Source organism: Diceros bicornis, unplaced genomic scaffold, assembly GCF_020826845.1.
Source record: "Diceros bicornis minor isolate mBicDic1 unplaced genomic scaffold, mDicBic1.mat.cur scaffold_275_ctg1, whole genome shotgun sequence".
Lineage (NCBI taxonomy): Eukaryota > Metazoa > Chordata > Mammalia > Perissodactyla > Rhinocerotidae > Diceros > Diceros bicornis.
The window spans coordinates 397,552-418,588 of record NW_026691149.1 but is presented as its reverse complement, the minus strand read 5'-3'; the positions used below and the strand labels follow the sequence as shown (position 1 = coordinate 418,588).

At 37.5% G+C, this 21,037-nt stretch overlaps 1 protein-coding gene across 1 annotated transcript; it reads right to left on the bottom strand.

Moving 5' to 3' along the window:
- Positions 1-4,796: 4,796 nt before the first annotated feature.
- LOC131402813 (centromere-associated protein E-like) lies at positions 4,797-20,768 on the bottom strand. Its single transcript, XM_058537343.1, has 9 exons — positions 20,630-20,768; positions 19,877-19,996; positions 19,357-19,438; positions 19,129-19,196; positions 18,986-19,051; positions 8,257-8,308; positions 6,655-6,742; positions 6,172-6,301; positions 4,797-4,835 (listed from the first exon to the last, which is right to left on the bottom strand). Exons 1-9 carry the CDS (start codon positions 20,699-20,701, stop codon positions 4,797-4,799), a joined length of 717 nt encoding a protein of 238 aa, XP_058393326.1. The 5' UTR covers positions 20,702-20,768.
- Positions 20,769-21,037: the final 269 nt, after the last annotated feature.

Genomic DNA, 21,037 nt, shown 5'->3' with positions numbered 1-21,037 from the left:
AAAGTAAAACAAGCAAAGCCCAAAGTCAGCAGAAGGAGAGAAATAATAAAAATTAGAACAGAAACAAATGACATTGAGACTAAAAATACAGTAGAAAGGATTAATGAAACAAAGAGTTGCTTCTTTGAGAAGATCAATAAAATTGACAAATCCTTAGCCAGACTTACTAAGAAAAAGAAAGAAAAGGTTCAAATAAATAAAATTAGAAATGAAAGAGGCAAAATTACAACAGATACCATGGAAATACAAAGGATTATAAGAGAATACTATGAAAAACTATATGCCAACAAATTGGACAATTGAGAAGAAATGGATAAATTCTTAGACTCACACAACATCCCACAACTGAACCATGAGGAAATAGACAATCTGAATAGATGCATCGCAAGTAAAGAGATTGAAATAGTAATCGAAAACCTCCCAAAAAATAAAAGTCCAGGACCAGATAGCTTCTCCAGTGAATTTTTCCAAACATTCAAAGAAGATTTAATACCCATCTTTCTCAAACTATTCCAAAAGATAGAGGAAGATGGAACACTTCTTAACGCATTCTGTGAAGCCATCACCATGACACCAAAGCGAGGCAAAGACAATACAAAGAAGGAAAATTATAGGCCAATATCACTGATGAACATAGGTACAAAAATCATCAATAAAATATCAGCAAACTGAATACAGCAATACATTAAAAAGATTATACACCATGATCAAGTGGGATTCATACCAGGAATGCAGGGTTGGTACCAACTTAATACACCACATCAACGAAACAAAGAACAAAAACCACATGGTCATCTCAATAGACCCAGATAAGGCATTTGACAAGATCCCACATCCATTTATGCTAAAAACTCTCCACAAAATGTGTATAGAAGGAAAGTGCCTCAACATAATAAAGGCGATTTGTGACAAACACACAGCCAGCATCATACTCAATGGGGAATGTCTGAAAGCCATTCCTCTGAGAACAGAAACAAGACAAGGCTGCCCACTCTCACCACTCTTATTCAACATAGTACTGGAGGTTTTGGCGAGAGCAATTAGAAAAGACAAAGGGATAAAAGGAATCCAAATAAGCAACGAAGAAGTGAAACTCTCACTATTTGCAGATGACATGATCTTATATACAGAAAACCCTGAAGAATCCATTGGAAAACTATTACAAATAATCAACTACAGCAAAGTCGCAGGGTACAAAATCAACCTGCAAAAATCAGTTACACTTCTGTATGCTAATAACAAACTAACAGAAAGAGCGCTCAAAAAGATAATACAATTTTACAATTGATTCAAAAAGAATAAAATATCCAGGAATAAATCTTACTATGCAGTGAAAGACCTATACAATGAAAACCACAAGACATTACTGAAAGAAATCGATAACGACATAAGGAAATGGAAAGAGACCCTATGCACATGGATTCGAAGAATAAACATGGTTAAAAAGTCTATATAACCTAATGCAATCTACAAATTCATCAGAATCCCAATCAGAATCCCAATGACATTCTTCACGGAAATAGTACAAAGAATACTAAAATTCATATGAGGCAACAAAAGACCCCCAATAGCTAAAGCAATCCTAAGAAAAAAGAACAAAGCTGGAGGCATCACAATCTCTGACTTCAAAACATACTACAAAGCCATAGTAATCAAAACAGCATGGTACTGGTGCAAAAACAGACACATAGATCAATGGAACACAATTGAAAGCCCAGAAATAAAGCCACACATATACGGACAGCTAATCTTCAACAAAGGAGCAAAGAACATATAATAGAGAAAGGAAAATTTCTTCAATAAATGGTGCTGGGAAAAGTGGACAGCCACGTGAAAAGAATGAAAGTGGACCATCTGCTATCACCATTCACAAAAATTAACTCAAAATGGATCAAAGACCTGAAGGTGAGACCTGAAACTATAAAACTCATAGAAGAAAATATAGGCAATAAACTATTTGACATTGGTCAGAAAGGAATCATTTTGAATGCCATGTCTAATCGGACTAGGGAAACTAAAGAAAAATTAGGCAAGGAAGACTTCATCAGATTAAAAAGCTTCTACAAGACAAATGAAACCAGGATCAAAATGATTAGACAACCCACCAGCTGGGAGAAAATATTTGCAAAACATATATCTGACAAGTGGTTAATCTTCGTAATATATGGGGAACTCACACCATTGAACAACAAAAAACAAACAACCCGATCAGAAAATGGGCAGAGGAAATGAACAGACACTTCTCCAAAGAAGATATACAGATGGCAAATAGGCAAATGAAAAAATGTTCAACATCACTAATCATCAGGGAAATGTAAATCAAAACTACACTAAGATATCACTTTACAACCATTAGAATGGCTATAATCACCAAGACAAGAAAACAACAAATGTTGGAGAGGTAGTGGAGAAACAGGAACACTTATACACAGCTGGTGGGAACGCAAACTGGTGCAGCCTCTATGAAAAACAGTATGGAGATTCCTCAAAAAATTAAAAATAGAAATACCCTATGATCCAGCCACCCCACTACTGAGAATCGATCCAACGAACGAGAAATCAACTATCCAAAGAGGCTTATGCACCTTTGTGTTCATCACAGCATTATTCACTACAGCCAAGACATGGAAGCAACCCAACTGTCCATCGACTGATGATTGGATCAAGAGGATGTATATATATATATATACACAACAGAATACTAGTAAGCCCTAAAAAGGACAAAATAGTCCCATTTGAAACAACATGGTTGGACCTAGAGGGTATTATGTTAAGTGAAATAAGCCAGAGAGAGAAAGACAAATGCCACATGCTCTCACTCATATGTGGAATATAAACCAACACACAAACAGAGAAAACTGTATAGTGGTTAGCAGGGGCAGGGGGGTGGGGGAGTGGGCACAAGGGGTGAAGGGAGACATGTATATAGTGATTGACAAACAATAATGTACAACCGAAATTTCACGATGCTATAAACTATTAAGACATCAAAAAACAGAGTAAGTTAGTATGCACCACTAGGAGGAAATGAAGTGGTAAACTCGTAAAAGACATTCTTTGATAATCTTTTGTATTTCTGAGACATGTGCTGTAATTTCTCCACTTTCATTTCTGATTTTACTTATTTGTGCCTTCTCTCCTTTTTTCGTGGCGAGTCTAGCTAAAGGTTTGTCAATTTTGTTTATTTTTTCAAAGAACCAGCTCTTGGTTTTATTAATTTTTCCATTGGTTTTTAGTCTCTATTTCATTTATTTCTGCTCTGATTTTTATTATTTCCCTTCTTCTACTGAATTTTGGCTTTGTTTGTTCTTCTTTTTCCAGTTCTTTTAGGTGCATTGTTAGATTGTTTATTTGAGATTTTTCTTGTTTGATGAAATAGGCCTGTATTGCTACAAACTTATGCGTAAAGATACATGCACCCCTGTGATCATTGCAGCGATATTCACAATAGCCAAGACTTGCAAGCAACCTAAGTGCCCATAAAGGGATTAATGGATAAAGAGGATGTGGTATATACACAATGGAATACTACTCAGCCATAAGAAATGATGAAATCCAGCCATTGTGAAAGCATGGATGGACATTGAGGGTATTACGCAAAGTGAAATAAGTCAGAGGGAGAAGGTCAAATACCATATGATTTCCTTCATTAAGTAGTAGATAATAACAACAACAAACAAACACATAGAGACAGAGACTGGATTGGTGGTTACCAGAGGGGAAAGGGGGAGGGAGGAGGGCGAAAGGGATAATTCGGCACATGTGTGTGGTGATGGGTTGTAATTAGTATTTGGGTGGTGAACATGATGTAATCTATGCAGAAATAGAAGTATAATGATGTACACCTGAAATTTATACAATGTTATAAACCAATGTTACTGCAATAAACAAAAAATTAAATATATATATATATATATAAATTTGTTTGTGAGCTATGAGAAGTTTAATTTTATTGAGGTAAAATATGCCCTACCTACAGAACACCTACATGCAGTTACCATAATCAATAATTTCTCAAACTTGAAGTAAAATATACATTTCTTCTCATATCACTATTCTATATGTCATCTATAAGATATCAATGCTGTTACAGCAAATTTATTAATTGACTGAAAATATATAAATAATAGGCAGAGAATTCTTAAAGCAGAGACTTGAATAACTATAGCAAAAGAAGTGCTATCATAAGACCGCCATTTGATATTTTAGCTCATTTTTAAAAAGATGACTAAAATGTAAGATTTTTACAGAATAGGGGACCGTGACGGTTAAAACAAACAATGACAAGCAATTACACTATCTTATTAGCTTGCTATCTTAGGACTAGAAGAGGAATTCAAGATAATTAAAATGAAACAAAGTAGTTTTAAAAACTATTGATAGAGACTCTTTTTAACCTAACTCTCTATGTATTTGTGACAATTTTTAAAAATTATCTCTAAAAAAAAAGCATCTCTACTTGGCCCATTTGAAAAATCTCAAATTTTGCCCTTTGGAAATGAAAAACAATATCTAAAATAATTTCAAGAGACCATACCTTTCAGTTTATAGTAAACTAAAATTTTTATGAGTTGATTTCTCCTTATTAAAAACTATTTGTTTTAAATTTAGGTTGTAGAACTCAGATAGATGATTTAAGAGGCTCTGGGCATTTAGGCAGTTCTCAATTCTAAATCTCTCTATATTCTTTACTGAAATACATGGCTCATACATACCTCCTCTAACTGTTTTTTAAGATCAATTATTTCTTTTCTATATCTTTCCAGGAGAGCTTCATCACTTGATACCTCATTAACTTAAGGGATATTCTTCATAGACTGAGCAGTTCCGGCAAACTGGGAAAAAATACAAGAGAGTTAAGTGTTTGACACTGAAAAGTTAATTTACTTAATATTTAGATTCCTCGTAACTAAGTTTTGTAAAGAAAAATCAATACTCTTCCCAGGTGGCTTAATGCTTGTGAACACAGAGCATTCTATGTCCCTGTGACAATGCTCGTAATTTATCCTAGCTGCTAGTCTTCAGGAGAGTCAAAGAAATATCTTGATGACAGGTGCTGACAAAGAAACTACAAACACTGGCTCACTGGAATCCCATCTACACCTCAAAATCCTGTGCAAAGGTTCCTTCTACTCTAAAGATTTGCCTCCAGTCAAAAGACTCTCTCCTTCCTTTGATCTCTGTCCTACTTATTAGCCACTTTACTCTTAATCCATGGCAAGCATGTTGGAAGACAGGTCTTTTCTTCCCTATAAGACTATAAATTCTATGAAGCCAGGGACTCTATCTTCTATCTGCTTCTCTGGCAGGATTTTGATCCAGTGCTCAATAGCTATTTCAAGCAATGTTTCTTCACATATGAGTGTCAGAAGGAACTTTTATTTTGGTTAGGAAGCTTGGCCCTGAGCTAACATTTATTACCGATCCTACCCTTGTTTTGCTGAAGAAGATTGGCCCTGGGCTAACACCTGTGTCCATCTTCCTCTATTATTTTGTATGTTGGATTCCACCACAGCATGTCTTGATGAGCGGTATGTCAATCTGTGCCCAGGATTAGAACCTGTGAACCCCGGGCCACTGAAGTGGATCACGCAAACTTAACCACTATGCCACCGGGCTGGTCCCCAGAAGTAACTTTAAGAGGATATGTGTGGGGGACCATTAAATGACACTGAATCCTTCATTGAGATAGATAGTCTACTGACATTCCTCACTTTTCCTGTTTTAAAAAAACAGAAAATGCAGGCCTTAGGCTCAGAGAAATTTCAGACAATAATTCACTAACAGGAATTTAAGAATTATTTTGTTATAAATACACACCCACCAGTTTTTTGGGTCACCTTCTGTTTGTTGCAAGTGATAACCAGTTTTTCATTTATGGGATTGATATATAGTTTCCTTTTATAATAAGTTAAATTTAAAAAGTGAGTTATTTAAAGAAAAAATCAAGTCAATTTCAGTAAAATACTGAAGAACAAAATTGTGTAGGTGGCATATGAATGACTGAAGTTTGGGAAAATTAAGGAATGTTCTTTAGTAGACAACACATCAACTTTATTTTAACAGGTATATTATATCAATTAAAAAAACTGTACCTAATTTTAGTAGGTAATTTTTTCTTCTGAAAGATAATTTCCCCCCATAGTAAGTTGAGATAAAAATCAAACTCACTTGAAGAGTAGTCAGGGTTTCATTCAAAGACACTGGAATAATTGTGCAGATAATACACGTTTTTGCATTTCCTCCCAAGGAATTCTGGAGAATTCGTGTTAATTTGCTGTCTCGATAATTTATGAAAGCACTGAGTGAGGAACGAGTTTGGGAAGAAAAAAGAGTAAAACTTTTTATATAACAAACGTGGTTGGTTTTTAATGCAGAACCTTCAATTAACTACAGTTAAAAAATTGATTCTTTACAGGTTACACGAGGCCAAGCAAAACTACTAACTAAAAATATTCCATTTAATTTAGAAAGTAAACTTAGTAGGTCACAGTCATACATACAAGAAGCAATTCATGCTCATGGAATCACAGCAGCTTTTGAATATATGGGAGAAATCAGTACATTTGTTTGAGTGTCACTGAAATATCATAATTTTCCACCTAATGAAAAACGTTAATATTAATAGGTAAATGTACAATGGGATAAACTTACCCATCTTGTCCATCACTAAGTTTCTTGATCACTTGTCGCAAAACAAATAAGCTACGATTTATATTACAGCCTTCCTTGAGTTTCACACCTGCATTTATTAAATAAATAAATGAAACTAAAATTTTCCCCTGTACTAGATTATGAACTTACTTATCAGTAGGTTATGAGAGAAATTAGAAACTGCAGGGTCAGATGCTACAGTCTGGGCTTCAGATTAGATCTGCGCCCACCTTTATTACCACAGGTAGCAGGCGCTCTCTCTCTCTCTCTCCCACCTGTTACGTGAATCAGAAAGGCTCTCACCAGAGAAACAGCAAGAAGAAAAAGATGACTAAGAAAAGATTAAGGAGAGAAAGCCATGTCCTAAAAGAGGCCTGCTAACTCCTCAATTCAAATCTATTTTTCCAAACCCCCAAATATACGCAACTAATGACTTACAACCAAATTAGTTCATAGCAGCTCACAACCAAACACATTCTTATTTTTAAACTATTAATATGCCCACATGGCTCAAACAAAAACACACGGAAAAAGCCCTCTCTCACTTTTATGCTCCTTTCATTCAGTTCCTGTCCCTCTACCGGGAAACCACTGTTATTAGCTTATTCTTCTGGAGATTTTTAGAAATACAAGTTCATATATATTAAGTTTTTCCCTTTCTTTTTTAAACAAATAGTAGCATACCATACACACTATTTTGCACTTTGCTTTTTTCACTTGGCAACATACCATATATCTTATTGGTAAACACTGGTCTTTCTCATTCTTTTTTATAGAATGGAATATCATTGTATGGGTCTACCAGAATGTATTCACCCAGCAGCCTGCTGAGGGACACGCAGGTGTTCAGTCTACCCTGTACACAAAAAATACTGCAAGAATCATTCCGAATAGCGATTATCTCACAGGTGCCTTAGTCAGCTATTGCTGTAATATTGCTGTTACCAAGCCAGCTTAAAACAACAGGCATTCATTTCCCATTCACAGGTCTGAGGAGCCACTGCTTTGGTGAGTACAGGCCATGCTCAGCTGAGTGTCTCTATGTCAGGCTGCAGAAAATTAACACAGAGAGAGGCTTGACACCTTTACGGTTCTGAAGCTTCCTATCCAAGTATGCTTTTCCATTTGTTTAAGTGTTCGGTTATGTCCTTCAGGTCTGTTTAAAGTTTTCTTTATTTTGATCTTGTGCAATTTTTGCTGAGTTTCTTCTCAGGTATTACATCTTCTAAGTCATTATTGTAAATGGGATCTTTTTGTACATTAAATATTCCAACAGGTTGTTCTATTATGAGTTATTCATGTCTGTACATTAATTTTGTACCCTGTCACCTTTCTGAATTTCCTTACTGATAATGGTGTCCATGGTACTCTCAGGAGCTTTCCAGCTATAAATCTCATACAGAGTTTTAGCATTTTAACTGATGCTATAGCAGCCCAAAGAATATAATTAACCAGATAAGGAAGCTGCTCTTTATGTTAAAGACTTTTTATCACAAAATTATCACCATTACCTTATTAGTTTCTAAAATGCCTGCTGCCATTTGTATTCTGTAAAAGAACAGCAGGACATTCAGACCAACATATTTCATGAGTTTTCATTACCTTCAGCACCTGTTTTTTCAGCTCTTTCCCAGCCTGCAAGATCAACCAAATTCTGTAAGAGAGGAAAATAAAACATTAGGAAGGGTAACTTGAAAATAATAAAATCCAAACTACCGAAAGAATGTTTTTAATCCATGGCTTATCTGAATACCCCGTGTTTCCTAGTCTCTCACCCCACTCTTTAGGCCTTCCCTTGTCTGAGTCTAACTGACCTCTACACCTTGTTCCTTCTTTATAACGCATCCTCTATAATGTTGCCAGAATAGTTTCACTTTCTTGCACCAAGTTCAAAATCTTACCATGGTGAACACAGTTCTCCACAATCTGGTACTTGTGTTGCTCTAGCCTTATTCCTGGCCATCTCTTACTCTTAACTCTGGATGAGCTCCTGACTATGCGCTCCACAACTCATGTACTGTTACACTTTGCCATTCCCTTTGTTTAGCTAGTTCTGACCTTCTAGTCCACCCCTACTCTCTATTCAGCACCAAAGGCACATGTTACCTTCTCAGTGTAGCTTTGCCAACTTTATCTTTTTTCCCCCACACCTTGAATGAACTGCTCTTTCAACTGTGTACCCAGAGATCTTTACAGATATGACTTATTATTATAGCCCTTACTGTGTTGTGCTAGTCATTTATGTCTCTGACTACACTGTAGCATCTTTAAAAGCATGGGCCTCTCTTTAATTTCACAAATTTTGCCGAAACAAGTGACCTCCTGTCCTGTTCCAGGCAGCATGTCAGGTGCTGGGACATGGCAGTGAGCCAGACAAAGAAGGACCCTGCGCTCAGAGAGCTCACATTCTGCATGGGGTGGGATGGGGGAGAAAGTCAGTGAGAGGAGAGAAAAAGACAAATAAGCAACATATCACCATGAGGGTAATACAGACAATTTAAACAGAGTGCCAGAGGAGGGAAGAGGAGAGGTCAGAGTATGTTCTTAGGATTGAGTGGCAGGAGAAGGCTTCCTATTTAGCTAAAATCTGCAGTGACAGAGAAGAGGAAGCCAGCCAAGCAAAGACCAAGGGACCCAGACTCCCAAATAAAGAAGAGCCAGCACACCCAGTCACAAAGCAGAAATGAGCTTTGTGTGTTCAAGAAAAAGAAAGGGCAGCATGGCAGCGTTGGTGAAGCAGAGATGGGACAAGACAGGGTAAGAGAAGTAGGAAGGGCTCAGATTATGTAGGGCTTTGTAGGCAAGAGTAAGAATTGGATTTTCTAAATGCAATGGGAAGCCATTAGAGGGATTGAACAAGAGAGTGACATATCTTGATTTAACTTTCTGAAGGGTCACCTGTGGGCCCTGGGTGGAGAACAGATTGCAGAGGGGCAAGAGTGGCAGCAGGAGCCCAGTCAGGCGGCTTGTGCAGAAATCTGAGTGGAGATGACCGTGGCTTGTGCTGGGGAGTGTGCAGTGGAGACGGTAAGTATGGAGGGATATCTTCTCTATTCTTTTCATCTCAGAGCTCAGCACTGTGCTCAGAACAGGGCAAAGGCTCAGTAAATATTCTTACTGCATTAAAAGGAAGTCAGAGATTTAAATTACTTCTCTCTGTGGAGACTTCCAGGGATAAGCAGGTCATTATACACTTCTGCTTTCTAGTCCTATCTCAGATACTTCTTTCCTCAAAATATTCAAAGAAATTTGATGTTTCTTGTACAGTATCTACCACAGATGACCTAGATACATAATAAAGGGGTGAAGTGGTGGTGAAGGCAGCATGAACTAAGGTATAAAGATGGGAACAATCATTAGTGTTCAAAGATACCAAGAGGTCCAATCTACCTTTAAGGGAGGAGCTCAGGTGGAGCAGAAGGATGTCAACTTAGACTGGTTAAGACTGGACAGATCTTGTTAAGGAAGTGATGCAACAGAAGTTTAGCCACATTAGAATTCTGTATATTGGACTGAAAAAGGAAAACCAGGTCGTGGAGGCCAGGTCCAGTGGAATGATACAGTAATTCAAGTGAGATGAGGACTTGGGTATGACACCCATGGAAAGCTAAAGGGTGGAATCAATAAGAAATGGCGATGATGGGAAAAAAGGGAAGGCAGAAAAAGATGAGGCAAAGCTGACTTGGGTTTCCAGCCTAGATGACCAGGATAATGCTGAAACTACTGGAAAAAAGGAATATTCACCATGGTAACAAAAAATAACTTGGTTTTAGTAACACTAAAGTTTGAGCTAACAGTGGGACACAGTTATAATCTTTAGGAAGATGTGAATGAGAACTCAGAGATCTAGATACAATAAAAACTCGGCTGTCATCAAAAGAGAAATGCTAACATAAAGTCAGAGGGCAAGCATGGGAAGTAAGAAAGGCCACAGAACACTCCTGTGTTGTTGTTAGGAGGGTAGGAAAAAGAAGCCACAGAAGCGAACAGGGAAGGATCAGAGCTAAGAGAACCTGGATATTATTCTCCCAGAAAGGCCAGGAGACATTCAAACCAAGGCCCCCTCCAAAGAGCCAGAAAACGACTCTCTGGGAAGACTGCATTCCAAGAAGATACCTAGAGTGAATGGGAGTCTGGAGGGTTGAACTTGATGGTATCTAAAGTCCCTAGATAATAGAGCATCAAAGAACATGAGAAAAGTCCAAAAATGGATCACTGAATAGGTCAAGAGTATTAAAGCTAAATTATTAAAAGTTAAAATTTCACTGAAATATCACAGGCCAGGTTTGGGAAACAAAACAGAAGTTAGGTTTTGTAGCATTTTTTGTTGTTAAATTAAAGCAGGACTAGACTATTGAAATAAATATTATACTGCGTAATAAAATAACTGAGGTGAACTAGAATTAGATATTTAATTAAGACTCTGACTTTTCAAAATCTAAAAGTGAATAAACATATTATAGATTTATTACTTTTTTCCCTGAAGTTTTCAAATCAAACAGAATAATCTTAAATCATATCCCACATCAAGCTAAAGAATTTAGTCCCTGAAGACAGAGAATAAAGCAATAATGGTAAAGAATAGGAAGGAAACACAAAAATGAGAGATAATTGATACAGTGCAGCAAAAAGGAAATGGGGGTTTACTTATATGGAAAGAAGGAATATTTGTATAATGCTTATATTCACTTATTCAACAAACAAGTATTGAAGATAAACTAGGTACAATGTGCTGAGGCTACAAAGATGAATGAGATATCACCCTTCTCTGACGGATTTACAGCATAAACATTGTGTTTATAATCTAAAATTTATTTTCTTATTGTACCTAAAAATGAACTTGAACATGTGATTTATTTATAACCATCCACGTAGGTATTTGTTGATTTCCCAAGTCTCAATTCTATTGGCTGAAACTAAATAAATAATAAAAAATATCCGGAGAGAAGTCAAGATGGTGGCATAAGCAGACTCTGAACTCAACTCCTCCTGGGGACACAGACAATTTACAACTACTCATGGAAAAATTACCCCTGAGAGAGAACTGAAAACTAGATAAGAGGAACTCCTGCAACAGAGGACAATCGTAATTGAGGTGGAAGAGGCAGAAACTCCCTTCTGGAGAGAAAAAAATGCCACCTTCACGAGCTGCAATGCTTCACAGCCACCCGGGAGCAGCCCAAAGGTACACAGCTCTCCCTGGAGGAGCGGGGCCCTGAGCCGGGGAGCGCCCCTGCTCTAGGCACTTCGTGGACCCAGCACAATCGAGGTGAGTGGCATAATATCTGACTTTGCCTCCTACTAAAACATTGGGGAGTACCCCCATAAAAGCTGGTTCACGAAGAAATTAAAACCGACGTTTAGAGGGCCCACGCGCAAACACACCCGTTTCAGAAATCAACATAAAATCACCAGAAAGAAAGGTGCACAGTGCTTTGGTGAAAACAGACTCACCTGATAGGCTCTGAGTGCATCTTAGTGAGAGGTGAGACCTCTCCAGGAACTGGGACATTGCCGGCGGCCATTGTTGTGGCCTGGTGTGGGCGTGCTGACACAGACACCATTGGAGTTCTCCCTGGGGCCTGCTAGCCCAGGGTCTGTCCCCCTACTAGAGCACCAGTTTAATCCAGCTCAGCCAGGGCAGGCAGCCCACCCTGTTGTTGGCCCCACCCAGCAACAAGCCCTCAGGCAACTTGTGGGCCTGCATACATTGGTGACTGGATTCTCTGCAGCCTGGTGACCGAGCCCACTTCTATGGGGCAGGGCGTTCACAAGGAGTAGGTGGAGAGTGTGGGGCAGTGGTGGAGTGTGTGGTGCGCCCACCATGGAGAGACTGGGTCCACTTCAGGAGGTTGCGCACATGGGCCAGGACTGTGTTGACTGTGTGTGTGGACCTGTGGGCGGTGGGGCTTGTCAGCTGCAGAAGACTTGTGCTTCCCAAAGACCCATATAGGGGTTTTGCCCCACTTTCCGAAGCCTGAAACAATTGGGTGCTCCCATGCCTGAGGCCAACCCCACCCAGCTGCAATCCTCAGAGAGCTGACAAGAGACTTAAAAGCTGGAGGCTTGTAGCAATTGTGAACCCCTGAGCCTAACAAACTGCCATGCTGGGGGCCTACTCACTTAAAAGAAATACTGCAAACTAAATGTGGTGTTAGAACTTGCAGCCAACTGTGCTGGGGCTTCACACACCTGATAAAGAGACTGAAGTGCCCACAACAACTACATAACTCAGCCTCTCTGGGCGCCTACAGGGAGAACAAACATACCACAACAGAAGGACACACGTAGCCCACATAGCGGTCACTCCTGGAACATTGAGAACTGAGGGAAGCACACTGCAGGCCTGCTAAGGCATCACTTATATAAGGTCACCTATCCAAGTGCAGGGCATGTAGCTGACCTAGCTAATACACAGACACGAGCACAGGAAAAGTGGAAAAATGAGAAGGCAAAGGAATACCTTCCAAGTAAGGGAACAGGACAAAACCGCAGAAAAGGAACTAAGTGAAACAGAAATGAGCAAGCTACACGACAGAGAGTTCAAACAAAGAGTGTTAAGGATGCTCACTGATCTGGGGAGAAGAATGGATGAACTCAGTGAGAATGTCAAGAAAGAAATGGAAGATATAAAAATGAACCAATCAGAAATGAAAAATACAATACTAGAAATGAAAAATTCACTAGAGGGACTCAAAAGCAGAGTTGAGGAAACAGATGAACGGATCTGCGAGCTGGACGAAAGACTAGAAGAAATTACCCAAGCTGAACAGTTAAAAAACAAAAAACAGAATTAACAAGAGTGAGGACAGTCTAAGGGACCTCTAGGACAACGTCAAGTGCACTAGCATCCGAGTTATAGGTGTCCCAGAAGGAGAAGAGCGAGACAAAGTGGCAGAGGATCTATTTGATGAAATAATAGATGAAAACTTCCCTAACCTAAGGAAGGAAACAGACATCCAGGTACAGGAAGCACAGAGAGCACCAAAGAAAATAAATCCAAAGAGGTCCACACAAAGACACGTCATAATTAAAATGTCCAGAATTAAAGATAGAGAGAGAATCCTAAAAGCCCCAAGAGAAAGACAAGTTACGTACAAAGGCAACCCCATAAGTCTATCAGCTGACTTCTCAGCAGAAACCTTACAGGCTAGAAGAGAGTGGCACCACATATTTAAAGTGCTAAAAGGGAAAAACTTACAGCCAAGAATACTCTAGCCAGCAAGGTTATCATTCAAAATGGAAGGAGAGATAAAAAGTTTCCAGACAAAAAAATTAAAGGAGTTTGTCACCTAAAAGCCAGTGCTAGAAGAAATGTTAAAGGGGCTGATTTGAGGGGAAAAGAGAAGACCACAAATAGGAAAAATTATCTATTTCCATGATAAGAGAGTAATGGATACAAATGCACAAAAAAGAGGTTAGATATGATACCAAAAACATAAAATGAGGGAGGAACGGAGTTAAAGAGTAGAGCTTTCAGACAGAGGTCAAACTAAAGAGACCATCAATTCTGTATAGAGGTCTACTAAAACACTGAGAAAAAAAGTTAAAAAATGGCAGTAAGTACATACTTATCAATAGCTACTTTAAACGTCAATGGACTAAATACTCCAATTAAAAGGCGTAGGGTGGCTGTTTGGATAATAAAACAAGACCCATATACATGCTGCATACAAGAGACACACTTCAGACTTAAAGACACTCACAAACTGAAAGTGAAAGGATGGAAAATGATACTCCACGCAAATGGCAATGAAAAGAGCGCTGGGGTTGCAATACTCATATCAGACAAAATAGACTTGAAAACAAAAACTGTAAAAAGAGACAAAGACGGTCAATACATAATGATCAAGGGAATGATCCAACAAGAGGATATAACACTTGTAAATATTGACGCACACAACATAGGAAAAGCTAAATATATAAAGCAATTATTAACAGACATAAGAGGAAAAATAGACAGTAACACAATAATAGTAGGGGACTTTACCACTCCACTTACACAAACGGATAGATCATCCAAACAGAAGACCAATAAGGACACACTGGCCTTTAATGACACACTAGAACAGATGGACCTAGTAGATATACACAGAGCATTCCATCCAAAAACCTAAGAATACACGTTCTTTTGAAATGCACATGGAACATCCTCCAGGGTTGATCACATATTATGTCACAATACAAGTCTACATAAATTTAAGAAGATTGAAATAATACCAAGCATCTTTTCCGACCACAATGGTATGAAACTAGAAATCAACTATAGGAAGAAAATCAGAAAAGCCACAAATAGGTGAAGATGAAACAAAATGCTACTGAACAACGATTGGGTCAACGAAGAAATCAAAGAAGAAATCAAAAAATACCTGGGGACGAATGAAAATGAAAATAAGACATGCCAGAATTTATGGGATACAGCAAAAGCAGTACTAAGAGGGAAGTTTATAGCAATACAGGCCTAGCTCAACAAGCAAGGAAAATCTCAAATAAACAATCTAAAAATGCACCTAAAGGAACTGGAAAAAGAAGAACAAACAAAGCCCCAAATCAGTAGAAGAAGGGAAAAAATAATAATCATTGCAGAAATAAATGAAATAGTAACTACTAAAACAGTAGAAAAAAATAATAAAACCGAGAGCTGGTTCTTTGAAAAGATAAACAAAATTGACAAAACTTTAGCTAGACTCACCAAGAAAAAAGAGAGAAGGTTCAAATAAGTAAAATCAGAAATGAAAGAGGAGAAATTACAACAGACACCTCAGAAATACAAAAGAATAAGAGGACAATATGCAAAGCTATATGCCAACAGATTCAACAATCTGGAAGAAATGGATAAATTCTTACAATCATACAACCTTCCAAAACTGGATCAAGAAGAAATAGAGAATTTGAATAGATCAATCACCAGTAAAGAGATCGAAACAGTAATCAAAAAATCTCCCCCAAAATAAAAGTCCAGGACCAGACGGCTTCCGTGGTGAATTCTACCAAACATTCAAAGAAGACTTAATACCTATCCTTCTCAAACTCTTCCAAAAATTTGAGGAGAGGGGGAAGCTCCCTAACTCCTTCTACGAAGCTGACATTACCCTGATACCAAAACGAGACAAGGAAAACACAAAAAATGAAAATTACAGGCCAATATCAGTGAGGAACATCGACACAAAAATCCTCAACAAAGTAGCAAATCGCATACAACAATACTTTAAAAAGATTATACACCATGATCAAGTTGGATATATTCCAGGGATGCAGGGATGGTTCAACATTTCCAAATCAATCTATGTAATATACCACATTAATAAAATGAAGAATAAAAATCACATGATCATCTCAATAGATGCGGAGAAAGCATTTGACAAGATACAGCACCCACATATGATAAAATCTCTGAATAACATGGGTACAGAAGGAAAGTACCTCAACATAATAAAGGCCATACACGACAAACCCATAGCTAATATCATCCTGAATGGTGAAAAACTGAAAGCTATCCCTCTAAGAACAGGAACCAGACAAGGATGCCCACTCTCACCACTCCAATTTAACATAGTACTGGAAGTCCTAGCCAGAGCAATCAGGCAATATAAAGAAATAACAGGGATCCAAACTGAAAGGAAGAAGTGACACTCTCACTATTTGCAGATGACATGATTTTATATATAGAAAACACTAAATAATCCACCAAAAAACTTTTAGAAGTAATAAACGAATATGGTAAACTTGCAAGATACAAAATCATCATAAAAAATCAGTTGCATTTCTATACACCGACAACAAAGTAGCAGAAAGAGAAATGAAGAAGTCAATCCCATTTGCAGCAAAAAGAATAAAATACCTAGGAATAAACTTAATCAAAGAGGTGAAAGATCTAGTACACCGAAAACTATAAAACATTGCTGAAAGAAGTTGAAGAAGACACAAAAAAAGGGAAAGATATTCCCTGCTCTTGGATTGGAAGAATTAACATAGTTAAGATGTCCATACTTCCTAAAGCAATCTATAGATTCAATGCAATCCCTGTCAAAGACAGGGACAACATTTTTCACAGAAATAGAACAAAGAATCCTAAAATTTATACGGAACGACAAGAGACCCTGAATAGCCAAAGGAATCCTGAAAGAAAAGAACAAAGCTGGAGGTATCACACTCCCTGATTTCAAAATATACTACAAAGCTATAGTAACCAAAAGAGCATGGTACTGGCACAAAAACAGACACACAGATAAACAGAATAGACTCAAAAGCCCAGAAATAAAACCACACATCTATGGATAGCTAAACTTCAACAAAGGAGCCAAGAACATACAATGGAGAAAAGAAAGCTTCTTCAACAAATGGTGTTGAGAAAACTGGACAGCCACATGCAACAAAATGAAAGTAGACCCTTACCCTACACCATACACAAAAATTAACTCAAAATGGATTAAAGACTTGAATGTAAGACCTGAAACTGTGAAACTTCTAGAAGAAAACATAGGCAGTACGCTCTTCAATATCAGTCTTTGCAACATATTGTCAAGCACCATGTCTAACCGGGCAAGAGAATAAATAGAAAAAATAAACAAATGGGACTACATCAGACTAAAAAGCTTCTGCACAGCAAAGGAAACCATCAGCAAAACGAAAAGACACCCTAAAAATTGGGAGAAAATATTTGCAAACTATACATCTGATAAGGGGTTAATCTCCAAAATATATAAAGAACTCATGCATCTCAACAACAAAAAAAAATGAACAACCTATTTAAAAAATGGGCACTCATATGATATTTGACCTTCTCCCTCTGACTTATTGGACATTGCGGGTATTATGGAAAGTGAAATAAGTCAGAGGGAGAAGGTCAAATACCGTATGATTTCCCTCATTAAGTAGTAGATAATAACAACAACAAACAAACACATAGAAACAGAGTTTGGATTGGTGGTTACCAGAGGGGAAGGGGGGAGGGAAGAGGGTGAAATGGATAATTCGGCACAAGTGTGTGGTGATGGGTGGCAGTTGGTATTTGGGTGGTGAACATGATGTAATCTATGCAGAAATAAAAGTAGAATGATGTACACCTCAAATTTATACAATGTTATAAACCCATGTAACTGCAATAAACAAAAAATTTAAAAACATAAAAATAAATTTAAAAAAATGGGCAAAAGACCTGAACAGACATCTCTCCAAAGAAGATATACAGATGGCCAACAGGCACATGAAAAGATGTTCACCATCATTAACTATCAGGGAAATGCAAATCAAAACAACAATGAGATTTCACCTCATGCCCGTCAGAATGGCTATAATTAACAAGACAGGAAACAACAAGTGTTGGAGAGGATGTGGAGAGAAGGGAACTCTCATACACTGCTGGTGGGAGTGAAAACTGGTGCAGCCACTATGGAAAACAGTATGGAGAGTCCTCAAAAAATTAAGGCTAGAACTACCATACGATCCAGCTATTCCACTGCTGGGTATTTATCCAAAGGACTTGGAAACTCCAATGCATAAAGATACATGCACCCCTGTGTTCATTGCAACGTTATTCACAATAGGAAAGACCTGGAAGCAACCTAAGTGCCCATCAAGGGACGAATGGATAGGAAGATGTGGTATAAATACACAATGGAATACTACTCAGCCATAAGAAACGATGAAATCCAGCCATGTGTGACAACATGGATTGGCATGGAGGGTACTATGCAAAGTGAAATAAGTCAGAGGCAGAAGGTCAAATAGCATATGATCTCACTCATTATGTAGTAGATAATAACGACGACAAACAAACACACAGAGACAGAGATTGGATTGGTGGTTACCCTAGGGGAAGGGGGGAGGGAGGAGGGCAAAAGGGATAATTAGGCACATGTGCGAGGTGATGGGTTGTAATTAGTATTTGGGTGGTGAATGTGATGTAATCTATGCAGAAATAGAAGTATAATGATGTACACCTGAAATTTACACAATGTTATAAACCAGTGTTACTGAAATAAACAAAAGTACCCCCATATTCCATCACCACTTTAACTTTCAAATGTGAATAAAAAAAAAAAAACCCAAACCCATTTGCTTACTGGTTAGGAAAGGCCTCAACTCCTACAGTCCTTACATCTAAATTGTAGGAGAAGGCAGCCATAAAAGAACAGGAAGAAAGATCTCTTGAATTCTTCCTACATGTTAACTAGTCATCTCGTGCTACAGATGAGAATAAACTACCAATTCATAGATGTTTTTGCCTATTTAGTTCAGTTAACAGTTCTTATGAAACCAAAGATCCAGCAGCTGAATTAAACTTTGCTTTGGTCTGTAGAGTACATCATCATGGTTCATCAACACTCACCAAATGGGACACCTTGACAGATCCTTCACAATTAGAGGGTTCATCTTTCTCTCTACTTTCCAAAATCTAGACAGAAATGGCAACTTGTAGAAAAATTAGTGTATTCTTAATTGGAAAGACCAAGTAGAGAGAAAATTACCTACCATCCTAAAAATAGCATGAGAACGACTGCTTCTCTGATTCGTTTTCGTAACTCTATAATGTCTGTTCTCTGTAAAAATGAGTCACATTTCAGCTGCATACATTAAAATGCAAAGAAAAACATTAACTTTTATTTTAACTTAAGAAAGAAAAGTGTGGTTTGAAGCCTAAATACATTCAACTGAATAGTTTTTACAAATGTTTTGAAGAAACACAGCATAAAGTCTTACTTTCTCCCTTTGTGATCCACTTCAAAGCCATTTCTGGTGTATAAACAACTTCCTCTGTGAGATCACCCACATACGGATTCCTCTGAAACAAGGTTAATGATTGGAAGAGTAGAGAAATAGAAGTCACTTAAAAGTTTGCATCTCAAAAAGAATGTGCAAACTATTACAGCATTCATTTGTGGAAGGTAAAAGTGGGCAATGGGGACCATTACTCTGTAAAAAAAATAACAAGTAAGCCTATGATATTTACAATTTATTTCCTATACCAAAGCACACCAAATTCTAACTTCATCTTATTCTTTTTAGACACTTACACAAAGGTATTACAGCTGTCAATATTTAAAAACGATACATATCCCTTAAAAGATGAGCTCTATGAACACAAGTAAGAAGACAAAAAACAAATCACAGAAACAGGAGACACTTTAAAAAATATGGAAATTAAAGGTAAACGTTCATGAACAATAATCTCATTAAGTCAGTCTATTTGTTGAGCCACTCTCTTAACTCTGTTACTCACACTGAAGTCTTCTCGAATTATTAAAGGTTTCATTTTTTGAGTGTCACAGAGTAAGTCTGTAATGGTTTCATTGTATATCTCCATGTAAGACACACGTAAGAGAAATTCCCTATCAGGAAACTAGAATAAAAAATATGTAAAAACGTCAGAGATCATCCAATTACGAAAACCTATTACTGAATGCTTATGTGCTCTTATTAAACATTAAAATATTCTTTGAGAAGTTATCTTTGTAAAATAAACAAAAAACAAAACAAAAAAAGCCCCTATGGTTCTACATCGAGAAAAATAAACACAAATATAAATGCATTGTTTTGGAAATAATGAAAATATAGTATTATAGCATTAGAAGAGGAGAGTGCCTAGCCCAACTCTTTAAGCTTAAAATAAAACCCTACCAATAGATGTTCAAATAAGAACCTTAAAAATCATCAGGTTGCCTATCCTGGTCTCCTAACCATATCGACCCTCTCCTGCTCCTTAATGATCACTGGCAGCTATTCAAAGGCAGTGATAAGACTTCTTGTTTCTCAATGCCCACTTTTTAGCAGGCGTATTACTGCTTCAGGATGCAAGGGAAAGAATGAAAGAAGTTTAAGCTCTATAAAGTCAGTTTGTGGGGAAAAGTGAATCTATGCTCTGCCTTTCTTCTTTCCCTGTGGATAACCAAGAGAGAACTGTAAGCATACTTCCTTTCACCATGAGAAGACATTACTACTTTTACCTGTATGTACTAGAAATTTAGCTACTTACCTTCTTAACTTTGTTGAAAATGTCATGAATTGCCCTGGGGATTATTACTAAATCATCTTTGGAACCGATCATGGTATATGTTTTGCCTGAAGCAGTCTGCCCATAGGCAAATATAGTACCTGCAGAAACAAAACAGACACACGCAAGAATAAAAATGAATCTAGAGTGTGTAAAACTATCAATACTGTTGAACAGAAACCCAAGACTAAATAAAGCATTTCTGCAGTGAATACAAACCATTGTAGCTTTGCATGGCAGAGTCTATGATTGGTACTGCTATTTCTTCATACACATTTTCAGTCGATTCATTATTGAGAATGACACGATCTAAAAAAAACAAAAACACAGAAGTTAAAGCAAACAAATCAACTATGCATTCATTCTGAATTAGTAGTTGCCCAAAGAAAT